At 51.5% G+C, this 13011-nt stretch overlaps 1 protein-coding gene across 1 annotated transcript; it reads left to right on the top strand.

The window, feature by feature from the left end:
* Positions 1-538: 538 nt before the first annotated feature.
* On the top strand, positions 539-3584 carry PTMS (parathymosin). The gene is made up of 5 exons (XM_048295284.1): positions 539-934; positions 1714-1785; positions 2498-2579; positions 2729-2793; positions 3413-3584. The coding sequence occupies exons 1-5, from the start codon at positions 887-889 to the stop codon at positions 3461-3463; spliced, it is 318 nt and encodes a 105-aa protein (XP_048151241.1). The 5' UTR covers positions 539-886; the 3' UTR covers positions 3464-3584.
* The last annotated feature ends 9427 nt before the right edge of the window (positions 3585-13011 follow it).

Genomic DNA, 13011 nt, shown 5'->3' on the forward strand with positions numbered 1-13011 from the left:
CATTTGAATGGGCCAATCAGGCGTCCCTGCCCCGAGCCCCTCCTTATATGGGGACCGGGGGATGCCATCGCTAATCCGCCCCCCCGCCAGCGCCGGCTGTCCCGCCCACCCCCTCCCCGAAGCACCGCCCACCCCTCCCGAGGCCCCGCCCACTCCCTTCGCCGCGCGCAGAGCGCGGGAAAAGTGCCCAGCACCGGGCGGGCGACGAGGGGGGGGGGAAGCGGGGAGGGGCGGGAGGAGCCCCGCCGCCGGGAGCGCTTCCAGCGGGAGGAAGGGCGGGCAGCTGGAATGGAAAATTCCAGGCAGGAGGCCGCGTGTCGCCAGCACTGCCCTCCCACACGGCCCCGCAGCGCCGCTTCTCGCCTCCCCCGGATTCCTCTTGGAGAGCCAGTCAGCCTGTACGGGTGGCTCCCCGGGCGTGCTGCGGGCAGAGCGCTCGGCTCCCCTCCCCGGACAGTGCCCGTCGGTGCCGCAGCCCCGCGGCTCGGCGCGGAGCGGGGCTTTCGCCTGGCCTCGACGGGGCCGTGCGGCGCCTTGCGGGGACCCGCGGTGCGCCCCCGCTGCCGGGCGGCCGCGGCGGAGCGCACATTGTTGTAGCGGCCCGTCCCTCTCCCCTCCCTCCTCCGCCTCCCGTCCCTCTCTCCTCCCTCCCCAGGTCCCTCCTTCCCTCGTCACCGGCGCTGTATAAATCCCCTGCCCCGGCGGATCCCCCCACCGCGGGAGACCCTGGTACTTTGGCCCCCGGGGCGGGATCCCGCCGCCGCCTGCGGACCGCTGGGACTTTGCGCTCCCGCCGCGGACCCCTCCTCGCTCTCTTCCTCGCTCTCTCCCTCCCTCCCTCGCACGGTTCCCACCGGCCTCTTCCCTTCGCAATCGGGGGGCCAGGATGTCGGAAAAACGCGTCGAGGAGGCACCGGCGGAGCTGAGCGCTAAGGTGAGACACCTCCCTCCCAACCCGCTCCCCGCTTCCCATCTTCGCAAGCGAACGCGCTCCCGACGGGAGGGGAGGGAATGGGCTCGGCGGGGGAGGGGGGGGGGCGGAGGGCTCCGTGAGGCGCCCTGGCGGCGGGGGGCGCGCGCGGTCCCTCGCGCGCCGCCCGGCCAATGGGGGGGCGGGGGCGGGGCGGGGCGGGGGGGGCCCCCCCGAGGGCCCTCGCGCCCCCCGCCCCGCCCCCGCCCCCCATTGGCCGGGCGAGGCGAGCGCGCGCTGGGTTCGGCTCCGCTCGGCTCTGCTCGGCGCCGGGGCGGGGGGGGGGGGCGGGAAGCGGTGTCACCGCGGAGCAGGAGGAAAGTTGTGTGGACACAAAGCGCGGGCCCTCGGATGGCGGGGGAAGGAGGAGGGAGGGGTGGAATGGAGAGAGAGAGAGGTCCGGAAACGCCTCGATCCTGCCGACAAGGTTGGGGGGTTTTTTTTTGGTTTTTTTTTTTTTTTTTTGTTGTTTTTTTGGGTTTTTTTTCAAATCGTTAAAACTCTTCCATGCCGCTTCTGGTTTCCACACGCGTGTGCCGGCTAAAAGTAGCTCTGACGCGCGTTCGCTGCTGTTTTCCTTTGTCAGGCGGGCGGATTTAACGCCTAATATGTCTTCTCGCCCGCTATTCCGCCTCTCCTGCAAGCCTTCTTTGTTTAGGCATCCCCGTCTTTTATTGCCGCTGACCGCCAGAATGTTGTTGGTTTTTTCCCCCCCCTCCCCCCGCACCTCATTTCACATATAGGAAAGGAAAGAGAAGAAGGAAAAACTCGAAGAGAAAGCAGTCCACAAAGAAAAGAAGAAGGAGACAGTAGAGGTGAGGGCCTTCTGAGGGACAGATTTGAAGACGTTGGGGGAGGGTTTTGTGCTCGATGTGGGTAGTGAATATGAAGGGAATACGGGAGATGAAGAAAGAGGGCAGGTCAAGGGAGCTCCAGCAGAGAGGTAATGGGAGAGAGAGCTCTCGGATAATTGTGGAGAATGAGCCTTGAAGGACTTAGTGTAGTCAGCACAGCCCATCACAGAGAAAAAAGGTCAAAGAAGGGAATGGAGCCAAGAAGAAGTAGGAGAATGTGGCATGGGAGATGTGGTCCTGCGCCCACGAAGTACCCTGAGGTGCACAAGGAGCGCGTGTTGGAGGTGGGGGGAGGAACAAGGAGGAAATGCACAGATTGATGGAGGTCGGAAGGGATCTGGAAGCAGATGTACTGTGAGCCTCGGCTAAGTCATTAGCCTGTAATCACAGAGATGCTTTGGTTGTTGGGAGGGGTGGCGGCAGCTCATCAGGATGTAAGCTTGTGGGAGACAAGGAGCTTCGTGTTGTTGGGGATGGACTGGAAGGATTGGCTTTGTAAAGCTGGTTGGGAGGAGTGTTCAGCAGGGGTGGTGGGAATAACGGTGTCGGAGTAACAATGCACTCAGTGCACACCTGAGGTGGCTGGAGCTCTGGAAATTGTGCTTGTAGCAAAGAGAATGTGGAAATGTTATCCTGGCACCAGTTTCTGCTATGACTGATCTGTTTCATTCAGGATGAGGAGAACGGTGCTGATGAGGATGATGAAGAGAATCCTGATGATGTGGATGAAGAAGAAGGTGGTGATGAGGATGAAGGTAGGGAAACCTGAAGGAATAGGAAGCTTCAGAGGAATAGAAGATTGTGGAGGGAAATTCCTTCTCTGAGCCTTCTTGACTGTGAGATTACATTCCCTTAAATGCTGCTTCAGTTTAACCTGTGATTTTCCTTTCTTGCTTGTGCTTAGAAGGAGACGAGAATGGGCAAGAGCAGGATGGCCACGCAGAGAAACGATCTGCAGAGGAGGAAGAGGTGAGTAGTAGTGAGTGTGAGGATAATAGTGGGGAGAAGGAACAAGGCGACTCGCTGAGTGCTGATCAAATCCACGTGGATGCTGCTGCTGAGAATCTCAAATTGGCCTCGGGTCTCATTGCTTCAGCAGCAGATGGGTAAACAAACCTGATGTGGCAAGGGGATAGTAAATCATGTATGCTCCTTGTAGGATCTGGGTCCTTCCACCAGCAGTGCTGAGTAAGTGAGAGGGAGTTGAGGTGCTCAAGGTTGTGCTTGGCAGTGACCTTTGAACTACCTGTGTCTTCTGGGCTTCAGGCCAGGAGATAGGCTTGTAAGGGTGGACCCTGGGGTCTGTCTGCAGTGGTGTGAGCCTCGGCTTCTTATACCTCCTGGAAGTAACAGCATGGGTGTGGTGTCCCTCTGGATGGAACTGTCCGCATCTTAACCATGACCAACAGAACAGCTGTGTCAGGCACTCAAGGGTGCTTTAGAGGGGAGTGGATTTAGAGTGGGCCTAACAGAGATTTCCATATGGAGGAAAGAGCAGCAGTTAAGAATTTTGTGGAGAAATTATGTGCCTTGGAGTGGTGACTGTTTGATGGTAACTCCCTCTTTTTCCTCTCCATGGCTGATGTAGGATGAAGTGGATCCAAAGAGACAGAAGACAGAAAACGGCTCTTCAGCTTGAAGAGCTCCCCTCCCATCTCCCTTGTTCCGTCCATCTCTCCTCCTCCATTCCAGCCTGTGCTTGCACTGCCCGCTAGCCTCTGGCTTCACACAATCTCAGATGAGGAAAGATTAGAAGTGCTCTCAAATGGGGAAGACAGCAGGTCCCTTCTCTCCCAGAGACTTAACCCATCCATGACATTCCCCAGCTGAAATTATCCCAGTCCCCTGCATCCCTTCACTGTGCCCCACTTACCAGTGCTCCTCTTCCCTCAAGAATCTCATGGTTTCCTGGGCACACAACCTCGCCGGGCACTTCATGTGGCAGAGCACCTCCCGTCCCCTTCTCACCTGCCTGCCTGTTTTGTCACTGGTATGAGGTTCTTGAGAGCTCCTGCTCCCCAGCCCAGCTGCCAGAGCTCCTCCATGAGCCAGGAGGCTGCGGGCACAGATCTCATGGTGCGTTCCCCAGTCCTAGGCCTCTTCTCATCCGCTTTCCCGCTGAACCCTGAGAGGAAAGACAATATTACAAGCAAATAATGGTTCTATTAAGTGACACATGGAGACAGGATTTATTTTAAGCTTTTGGTTTTTTTCCAAGTTTACATGACAGCAAGCTGGCCCTCGCGAATTTTTCGGAAGACAAGGGTTGCTTTTATATATGAATTTCATCTGAGCTGTGTATTTTTTTAATTTGGAGGCTTTTTTAAAACAAATCAAGAGAGAAACAATTGGGGACCAAACTTTGATTTCCATTTTTTCCCTTCAGATTTTCTTGTGACCATTTTTTGTAAATTAAAGGCAATATAGCCACAGCGTTTTCTATGGCACAGACATCACAAGGATGATAGATATAAATATATATATTGTTTTCAACAAGCACTGTAAATAAAAGCGTTTAAAAATGTTTCAAACCGCTGGTGTGGATGGCTGTGTCTTCACAACCTGCAGGGGTCGGTGGGAGTTGGCTTGTGGGAAGAGGGAGTGGCTTGTCCAGCCGTGGGTGGAGAGGGGAGCCAGAGGTTGATCAAAGGGCACGCGTTGGTTATTTGAAGGGCCCCTTGGGCAGCGTGTTTGGGTCCTGTTCCCTGTCATGCTGCAGTTCCAGCGAGGGCAGAGCACAAACACTGGACGAAGTTCCAGGGCTGTCCCGAAGCTCTTAAAACTGCTGTTGGGCCTCAGCACTGGGCAGAAGGGGTTTGGAAAGGGACACCAAGCTGTAGCTGCTGGATGCAGCCCCGTGTTGCTCTCACCGTACGCTGCCCCATGGCCCCCTGCCCTGGCTGGCTTCAGGCATGACTCACACAGCACCAGGCGCAGCGACCAGGGAGCGTTTTAAGAGGCAAGAGCTTCACTTCTTTGTCCCACCAGCTGCCTTGGGGAGAGCTGTCAAGCGTTTGTCTTTTTATCTGTGCAAGACCTTTAAAGCTGCTGTTCGTGTTTCTTCTTTTTCAACTCGTACTTTGGCACTCGCGCAACGAGCCACCGGGAGCTGCAAATAATACCAACTTTTGTGTGCGCGTCAGCGGCTTTGTGCTTGTCCGACTGCAGCAGCGGATCAGACACTGGAAGTGCAAACACTTACTTGTCTCCAGAGGGGCAAAGCATCCGCTGTCATTTTCTCTAAATGCCGGTGTTGGGCTGCGCGCAGGGCACAGGGGGACACAGCTGCTGCCAAGCCCCCGCTGCCCGTGGGTGCCTCCCGGGTGCGATCCCACTGCACCTCGCCCCGGCACCCGTTCCCGGTGGAGCTGCCGGTGGCTGGAGCCACAGCCAGCTTGGGTGCCTTCCCCCAGAGCCGGGTTCCAAAAGCAGGTCGCTGCTGCCTGGGAGGGACTTGCAACACCCCTCTCTGCTCCCGCCCGCCTTGGGCGCTGGGATCAGTGGGCTGCTCCAGCCGGCGCGTACCTCGTAGCTGCGCTGTCGCAATTTGGTATTCCAGCATTGCTCCATTTTAAAAAATGACAGATTCTAGTCTCTGCTCCAGATTTGGGCAAGTCCTCAGGACTTCCCCAAACTTTCTGCTCGGCAGCCAGCTTTTGCTGTTCTGTACTGAAGACAAATTATCAGCGGATGATACAATCTCTGCAGAGGCAGATTGCAATTTTCATACTTCCTCCCCACCACCACTGCAGCGCCTGGCTAGGGGTAGTGAAGAATGTGCTTGCCAATGAGAAGTTACAGAGGCATAACTCCATCTCTGCTTCCTATGTGGATGCAACACCAGTACCACTGTCTCTGTCCAGGCAGTCATCCAGAAGGAAGTGGGGCAGCAGCTGATTTTTAGGCCAGCACTAGCAGTGTGAGCAGCGATCCTTCCTTTTCTCTGAGGGAAATACTGCAGGACAGAGGGAAGTGACAAAGGGCTGCTAGACAGCTTCTGCATGTCTCTGTGGGCCCTTTGATCCCACAGTTTCTACTATTTCTTCCATCTTAGTTTTATTGAACACCTTTATCATTGTCTATGGATAGTTAGAAGATACAGCTAGAGATACACAAATAGAAAAATACCTGCTTTGGGTTTTTTTCATGTTGGTGACCTGCAGGACATCATCTCTGACTGGAGGTGAGGGCTACAGATAACACAACTGAAAATCACACCGTTTCTTCCTTTCCTGTAGACCTGCAAATATCCGTGCTGTATCCAGCAGTATTTTGGCTGACAGAGGGAGAACAGCAAGAAGTTGCATAGATTTCCAGAAAAAGGTGAGAATGCAGGGCTTTGCACTGCACTTTATCTCAAGCCTGCCTGCGTGCTTTGTTTGCGTCCGAACCTGCAGGTGTTTTTGTCTTTCAGCCTAGTTCTTCTTCCACAGTGTGATCAGCCATGTTGTGCTGGTGTCATGAAGGTAAGAACAAAGCCTGTCTTCACCAGTGACTCCTCTGAAGTGACGATCCCATTTCAGGGCCTTACTCCTCTTTCTCGGCTCTGTGCTAATTCTCCGCTCATTTCATTTAATTCCTGTGACCATCTGTTAACCTCATCAGCTGGGGGCAGAACTCCCTCAGCTATCCCTTCCTTGCTTTCCGTGGAACCTGCTGCAAGCTTACAGCAGATCTGGTCCTGCCAGCCAGGCAGCACTGGAGATTTCCTCCTTTCTCCTCCTCCTCCAGGTCTGCTTGCTTTGAGGGAATTGTGGAGGTGTCACAGTCATGCTCTTGCACGCTCTGCTAAACTTCCTTCTAGACTGACAATTTCTGCTTCTGATGGCCCTTTTGTGTGGTCTGGAAAAGCAAATGCTGACACCAGTGCAGAGAGCAGGTAGAGCCACCTATGAGGTCTTAGCTGGGTCCCTGTCCTCACTTGGATGAGCGAGTGGCCCCTCACTCCTTGGCAGGGATCAGCGGACAGGTGGGACCTGGGGCCACCAAAGTGATGAGCAAACCTCCTGAAGGCTGGGGCTGTGAAAGGGGTGCCAAACCTACTGGGACAGCTCTGGCTGCTGCAGGTGAACAGCAGCACTGCCTTGTTGGGTGAATAAAACCAGTTGACGCTTCTGGTTAAGCAACCTGATGTAGCTCTGGAATCAGCTCTGATGTGACCAAGGGAGTTGGGCTAGGCATCTTGAGATGTCCCTTTCCATCTACCAATTTCTGTGATATATGAAGAAATAGAGGCCTGCCATGGAAAATTTGAGCTGAGTCTGAAGATATTTTGAAGTGCTGAGCCCAGAAATGAATGCTCTTTGTATCTTATAGCTGTCACCTTCTCATTTCCCGTTAGACAAATGATCCCCTCTGCCCAGCTTCTTTTGTCTTTCACACCAGTTTTAACGCAATAGATGATACAGGACTGGAATAATCAAAACCATCACATGGGCAGAGTCGTGAACCCTCCTTCAGACCTGGAAAAAGTGAGTCCTCCAGCCACTGCTGGTCTGGGAAGAAAACCCTTCTTGCTTCAGGAAAGTCCATAATCACCTGGTTGCACTAGCTTTAAAAAAAACAGTGAAGATCAATTATTTCTCCTCCCCCCCCACCGCTCCCTCTGGGATCAGGGGCTCCTTTAGTCCCCCTGGTTAGGAGACACATTGCTCAGCCACTTCCCATATGCCATATGGGAAACTGAAACAACTTGCCTTCCCAGATCCTTAAGAAGCCCGTGTACTTTTCCCTCCCACCTCTCTCCCTTATTTCAAGCACGGAGTCAAAGACAGACACGCTCATGGCTGCTCCAGTCTGTTTTCTCAGGGAAGGAGTCTGTGTTTACATGTGTGGGCTCAGACTCGGGACATGCTGCAGATGGACAGGACATCTCATCAGGGGGTGAATTTGGGGTTTCTTTCTGTTGTGACTTGACCTTGGCTGGACCCCAGAAGTCCACCTAAACCACTCTAATGCTCCCCTTCTCAACAGGATGGGAGACAGAAAATATAGTAAAGGCTCATGTCAGGAAAGGTTCATTGGTCAAGATAAGGACAGGGAGAGATGATTCACCAATTACTGTCACAGGCAAAACAGACTTGACTCGGGGAAAATTTAATTTAATTTATTACTATTTTTTTTTTTTTGATTTTTTGATTTTTTTTTTTATTATTATTATCAGATCAGAGAAAGATAATGAGAAAATATAAAACCAAATCTTAAAACACCTTCCTCTCACCCCTCCTTTCTTCCTGAGCTCAATTTCATTCCCAATTTTCTCTACCTCCTCCCCTCCAACAGTGCAGGGAGTTGCAGCCAGTTCTTCACATGTTGTAGTTTCTCACAGAAACCACCCCTGGAGCCCCTCCATGACTAAAACCTTGCCACACAAACCCAGTACTATTTCCTGGTGAGCTTTTATCGTTTTAGCAAAGCCTGGACAGTCACAGGGCTCTAAGGTCTCTAAGTATTCATGGGTCTCAGCCACACAACATGGCTCATGGGCCCAGCGTGGTGCCACCAAGCACAGCTTCGCTCTTGTGGGAGGCATTTCCTATTAGACACAGAAGAAGATGCTGTCCTGTCTCAGGCTGTTCAGGAAGCCTGAGTCCCAGCTGGAAGTATCTGTGCACAACAGCAGTTCCTCAGCTGAGCCTCACAGAACTGGGATATCAGAGCAGACAGAGTTCACCTTGTCAGGTGTCCCTGTGCAGGCAGGCTAGAGCAGGGGGCTCGGTGACCTGCTGCATGTCACCCACGGAAGAGGGCAGAAGAGCACACCACTCGTGTGTGTGCTGTGGGTGACATCTGACTGACACTACTTGTCACCAGGGGGCTGTAGGAGCCGCACATTCCATAGACCTCCAGGGCTTTTTGAAATGACGTTTATTGTTGCCATTCTCTACCACGTATCTTAAACATCGCATCTCAAGAAGTCCAGGTCAGCTTTTCCAAGGTCCTGTCTGGGTACAGGATGCTTTATTCTCGGTTTAGTCCCTTAAGCCACGCAGTGGTGTCATGTCAGCAGGGTGTTTGGCTACATGTCCTGCATGATGGATCTTGTCCTTAAGTCCAAAATGTTACCAGGGCTCCCTGCATCCAAGAGAGAAGATCCTGCAACCAGTAAAGGATGTAAGATGTAGCAAAACCAGCCAGCTTCCAGAGCCCTGTGATTACCTGTGTCTGCCAATACCTCGCTGGCAGCTCAGGGAGAGTCATGGCTTAGACTTCCCCCAGTCTTACAACAATTCATGCATCATTTTAGGATGCATTTATTAGGCTGCATAATTTATAATGACAACTTTCAAAGCCCCTTGCCTGAAACATTCTTGACAGAAAGGTCTTTGCTGGACAGCACTTCCCAGCATGACCCCAGGTAGCGAGTGCTCCTTTAGGCTTGTCCGTAAGCACACCTAAAATCCCACCAGAAAACTTATAGCTGGTTGCTGTTTCCTTATGGGAAGTTTCTTGGTACTTATAAAATTTTTTTTTACGTCAGATCCAGTCTTGAAAAGAGCTAAAGCTCTTGAATATGGCTCCAACAAACCTCCAGAGCTTCCAGGACAGCAGCATGGTAAATATGGACCCAGATTTGAGCTGGGAATTTGATGTTTCTTCACAAGGTAAATTTCACAGAAGATTCAGTAGGGATGTTTGGAAAAGCCAACCGTGTAATTCAAATGAGTCAGGAGGTTTTGCTCATAACTAAAGAAAATACAGACTGCTTCAGGGTCTGTGAATCCCTTTCCATAGCTGTAGAAATAAGCAATCTGCTGTAGCATTGCTAACTGTGTGCCATGCTGACTGTAGTTTCTCGCTGGGAGAGGATCCTGTTCTGCCTCAGTTTCTCTATGCTTTAAAGGGCTTTCAGATGAAATCCTGACTTCAGATCAAATCTCCCATCTGTGGCAGGATCCCTATAGGTGTTCCCAGTATCCCCCAGGACTGCTTTTGCTTTTACTTCCAAGTGTGGAAAGCCTACAGATGGGATTCCAGACTGCAGACGGAAAGGGAGACAGGTGTCATGGAATTGGGATACAGTGGTGACACCTGGGGTGTCCCAGCCGCTGTACAGCAGCACACCTTAGTGCTGTACGTGTTCTTAACGCTGAGGACTCCGGGGTGATCTGCCTTAAGTCGGGGCACAAAGGCTGAGCCCTAATCTCTTTTTTCAAGACCTCTGCTTGTGCTGAAAAACAGCAGCCCCCTGTGAGAGCAAGCAGGCAGCACGACCAAACCCAGCTCAGACTGGAACCTCTCAGCGTGGAGGGCGCACCTTATGCTGCTTTTCCTGGTCGTCTGGGACAGACTGATCTCTGGGACAGGGATGGCCGGAGTCCCTCAAGCACAGCTTTCCTGCCTAACAAGGGCCCCCTGGTGGCACCAAACCCGACGTGCCCGTGAATACACGACTGGAAAATCGTGAGCGAACCTCATCCCAGTGCCTCTGTACCCGACATGCCGGGTACAGGGCAGGCTGTGCGCTGCCTCCCAGCGTGGAGCAACCAGGAACGGCTCTGATCACACCACCGGTGAACCTGGACAGCTGAGAAGGCCCTGTGTGCTCGGTCACGGTCAGATTGGTCTTGGCTGCGTGTCCACAGGTTGATTTGAACACACACAGGTGTCTCTGTCTTGCTGGAGACACGGTCCCTTGCCTAGAGAGTCCAAGGCAAGCCCAGGGGACCTCCAATAGAAAGGCACATATGCTTTTTGGACCCTTTACAAGTGGTGTTCCTTCTCTTATTGGATCCCCTGGAGCCTTGGAGTTTGACTGTCCCACCCTTAGGAAGTAGGGGCCTGTTTTTCTCACTGTCTACAGCTTCAGTTCTACGTCAGCAATAGCATTTTAAAAGTTTTCTGTCCTTTCCACCCTCAGCACAGTTCATCATCCACTCAGCCGTGCTTGGGCAGATGTCTGTAGGAACCTGCCATGGAAGCAATTTTAGTTATTCCCTATTGTAGTTACACACTCACATTTTCTTCTCCTCCTCCTTTTAAACCAAAATTTTACATTGGTCTGTCTTAGAACCCCATGAAGGACCATATTATTAGAAACTGTGCCAGAGGCAGTGAGTATGTAGCCAGGGGCTGTCATTCCCTGTGGCATTGAGGCAGGAAGGCAAGCTAGGAAGAGTGTCTTTTAGATCAGTTTCCTCATGAGAACAGCTGTAAGGTGGAATCCCACCCTCAAGAACCTGGGAAGGTTTCCAGGTCATCTTCTGACCCTTCAGTGAGGATGCCACATCGCTTTGAGAACTCCTGGTTTTTATATCCACTCCAAACATTTGTATTTCACAGACCAAGACATGCTGTTACTCTTGGTTTGGTATATTTTTTTTTCCTTTTGAATAACTACTCTTGTGCCAGTATGACTGTAGCCTCCTTTTCCATTATTAAGGCTTCTGAACTTTACCTTGGCTTGTGACTGGACCATTTTGCCCATATTTCCTCCTCTGCACAAGCTGATCTGGTCTTACAGGTCAACAGGGGGCACACAGAGCCCTTGGGGTTGCCAGTCCTTCAGAGTGACTTTTATTTTGAATTAATATGCAACAGACAGAAGAAAATTATAGTAATTGAAAAAAAATTATCATGAAAACATAGAAACCCCTGTATCTCCTTCAGGGCTGGAACAAATGAGCCCTCTGAGCACCTGTAGCTAGGGAAAAAACAGGCGGTCCCTGCCAAACTCAGGGGAAAGTCCCCACACCCACATACCACCACCCCCCCACTTCATCTGAGTCCAGGAACTTTTTCCTTCCTTTTCCCTGTGGCTTAAATGCCTCAGCTCAGCAGTCACACTCATCCACTGTTTCCCTCCACTGGAGTTTTCTTGCAGAGCAAGACAAGCTGGCTTTTACTTCTGAGTCTTGAAAAGGGCACACATGAACTCTTAGGGAAGCCCTCCAGTCAGGGCTGTGAGTAAGGGCAAAGCCTGGAGAAATATGAATAGATACTGTTTTATTCTTATGATGGTGATCATCTGGCTTGGTTTCCTTCATCCTGCAGAGCCCCATATCCTAGGGCTGAGCAAGAGGATGCCATCGACCATTTTTCAGGTTAACAGTCTGCAGGTGGTGAAAAGGCCACAGCAAGAGTTCTTCCCGAAACATGCACCTCATTTCCAGGCAGGTTTTGGGGTTTAATTTCGAGCCTCTGGTCAGATTCCTCTGCTGGAGTGGAGAGCCTGCCTCTATCTCACATCTTCTCCTCGTGGGAAAAAAATATCAAAGATGGACTGTGCAAGAGTCAAGGACATCCTCAGCTGCCAGTCATATCAGGTCAGCACATTTGAAAGCCAAAGAGGAACTGATCCTCAACAAATAGCCCAATCTGTATTTGAACTCATTTGTACTCCTGGCCTCCACATCATCCTCTAACAAGAATTACTCTGTCTTTGTGACACGTAAAATGAATTTCCTTTTGTTTGCAGTAAAATTGCTGCCTGAGCTCACCGCTGTTTTCTTCAGATTAGGTACAAGAAATCAAACACCTCAAGTTAATTCATTTCAAAGCAAGATCCCCAGGCTCCCAAGTCAGATGGCTTTTTTTGTACCACTCTTCTAAATCCTTTTCCATTTTTCCACATCCTTTTTCGAAATATGGACACATTCCAGTAACTTGTGCTGTAAACAGAGGTAACACAATCTGTTCACTCTTTGAGATCCCATTTTATACAGCATGTTATCATCTATCTCCCTCCCTGGAGTCTTGTCTTCCCAGGATACTGTATTCTGTTCTGGAAGCGTGCTCCACATACTTTGTTCCTCAACATAGAACCTTAGGTTTGAATTCTAAGTGCGACTTTACCAGGGGTCTTAGGAGACAGTGGCTTCCCATTAACCTTGCCAAATATATGCACCATGCCAGGAGAGACAGTCACACCTGCAGAGCTCTGCAGCCCTCCTAACCATGTTTTGGCAGTATAAGACATCCATGGGCATTTGGATGCTGAACAAATCATGTGGCAGCCTAGCACTGGAAGCTCATGTAGTCTGAATTTCTAGGACTCTTTCATCTCATCAGCAGAGGGTCTGAAGTATTTACACAGGACACAAAAGCATTAGCTGCTTTATCTTCTACTCTCTCACATGCTGTGCAGTTAAAGAGAGTCCTTTGGTCTTTTGTGGCTTTCAGAGGAAAACCTGGCAGAGAAGCCTGTTACAGTGGAGAGAACGCTGCTCAGTGTGTACTCCTCCTGGA

Source organism: Corvus hawaiiensis, chromosome 2, assembly GCF_020740725.1.
Source record: "Corvus hawaiiensis isolate bCorHaw1 chromosome 2, bCorHaw1.pri.cur, whole genome shotgun sequence".
Classification (NCBI taxonomy): Eukaryota; Metazoa; Chordata; class Aves; order Passeriformes; family Corvidae; genus Corvus; species Corvus hawaiiensis.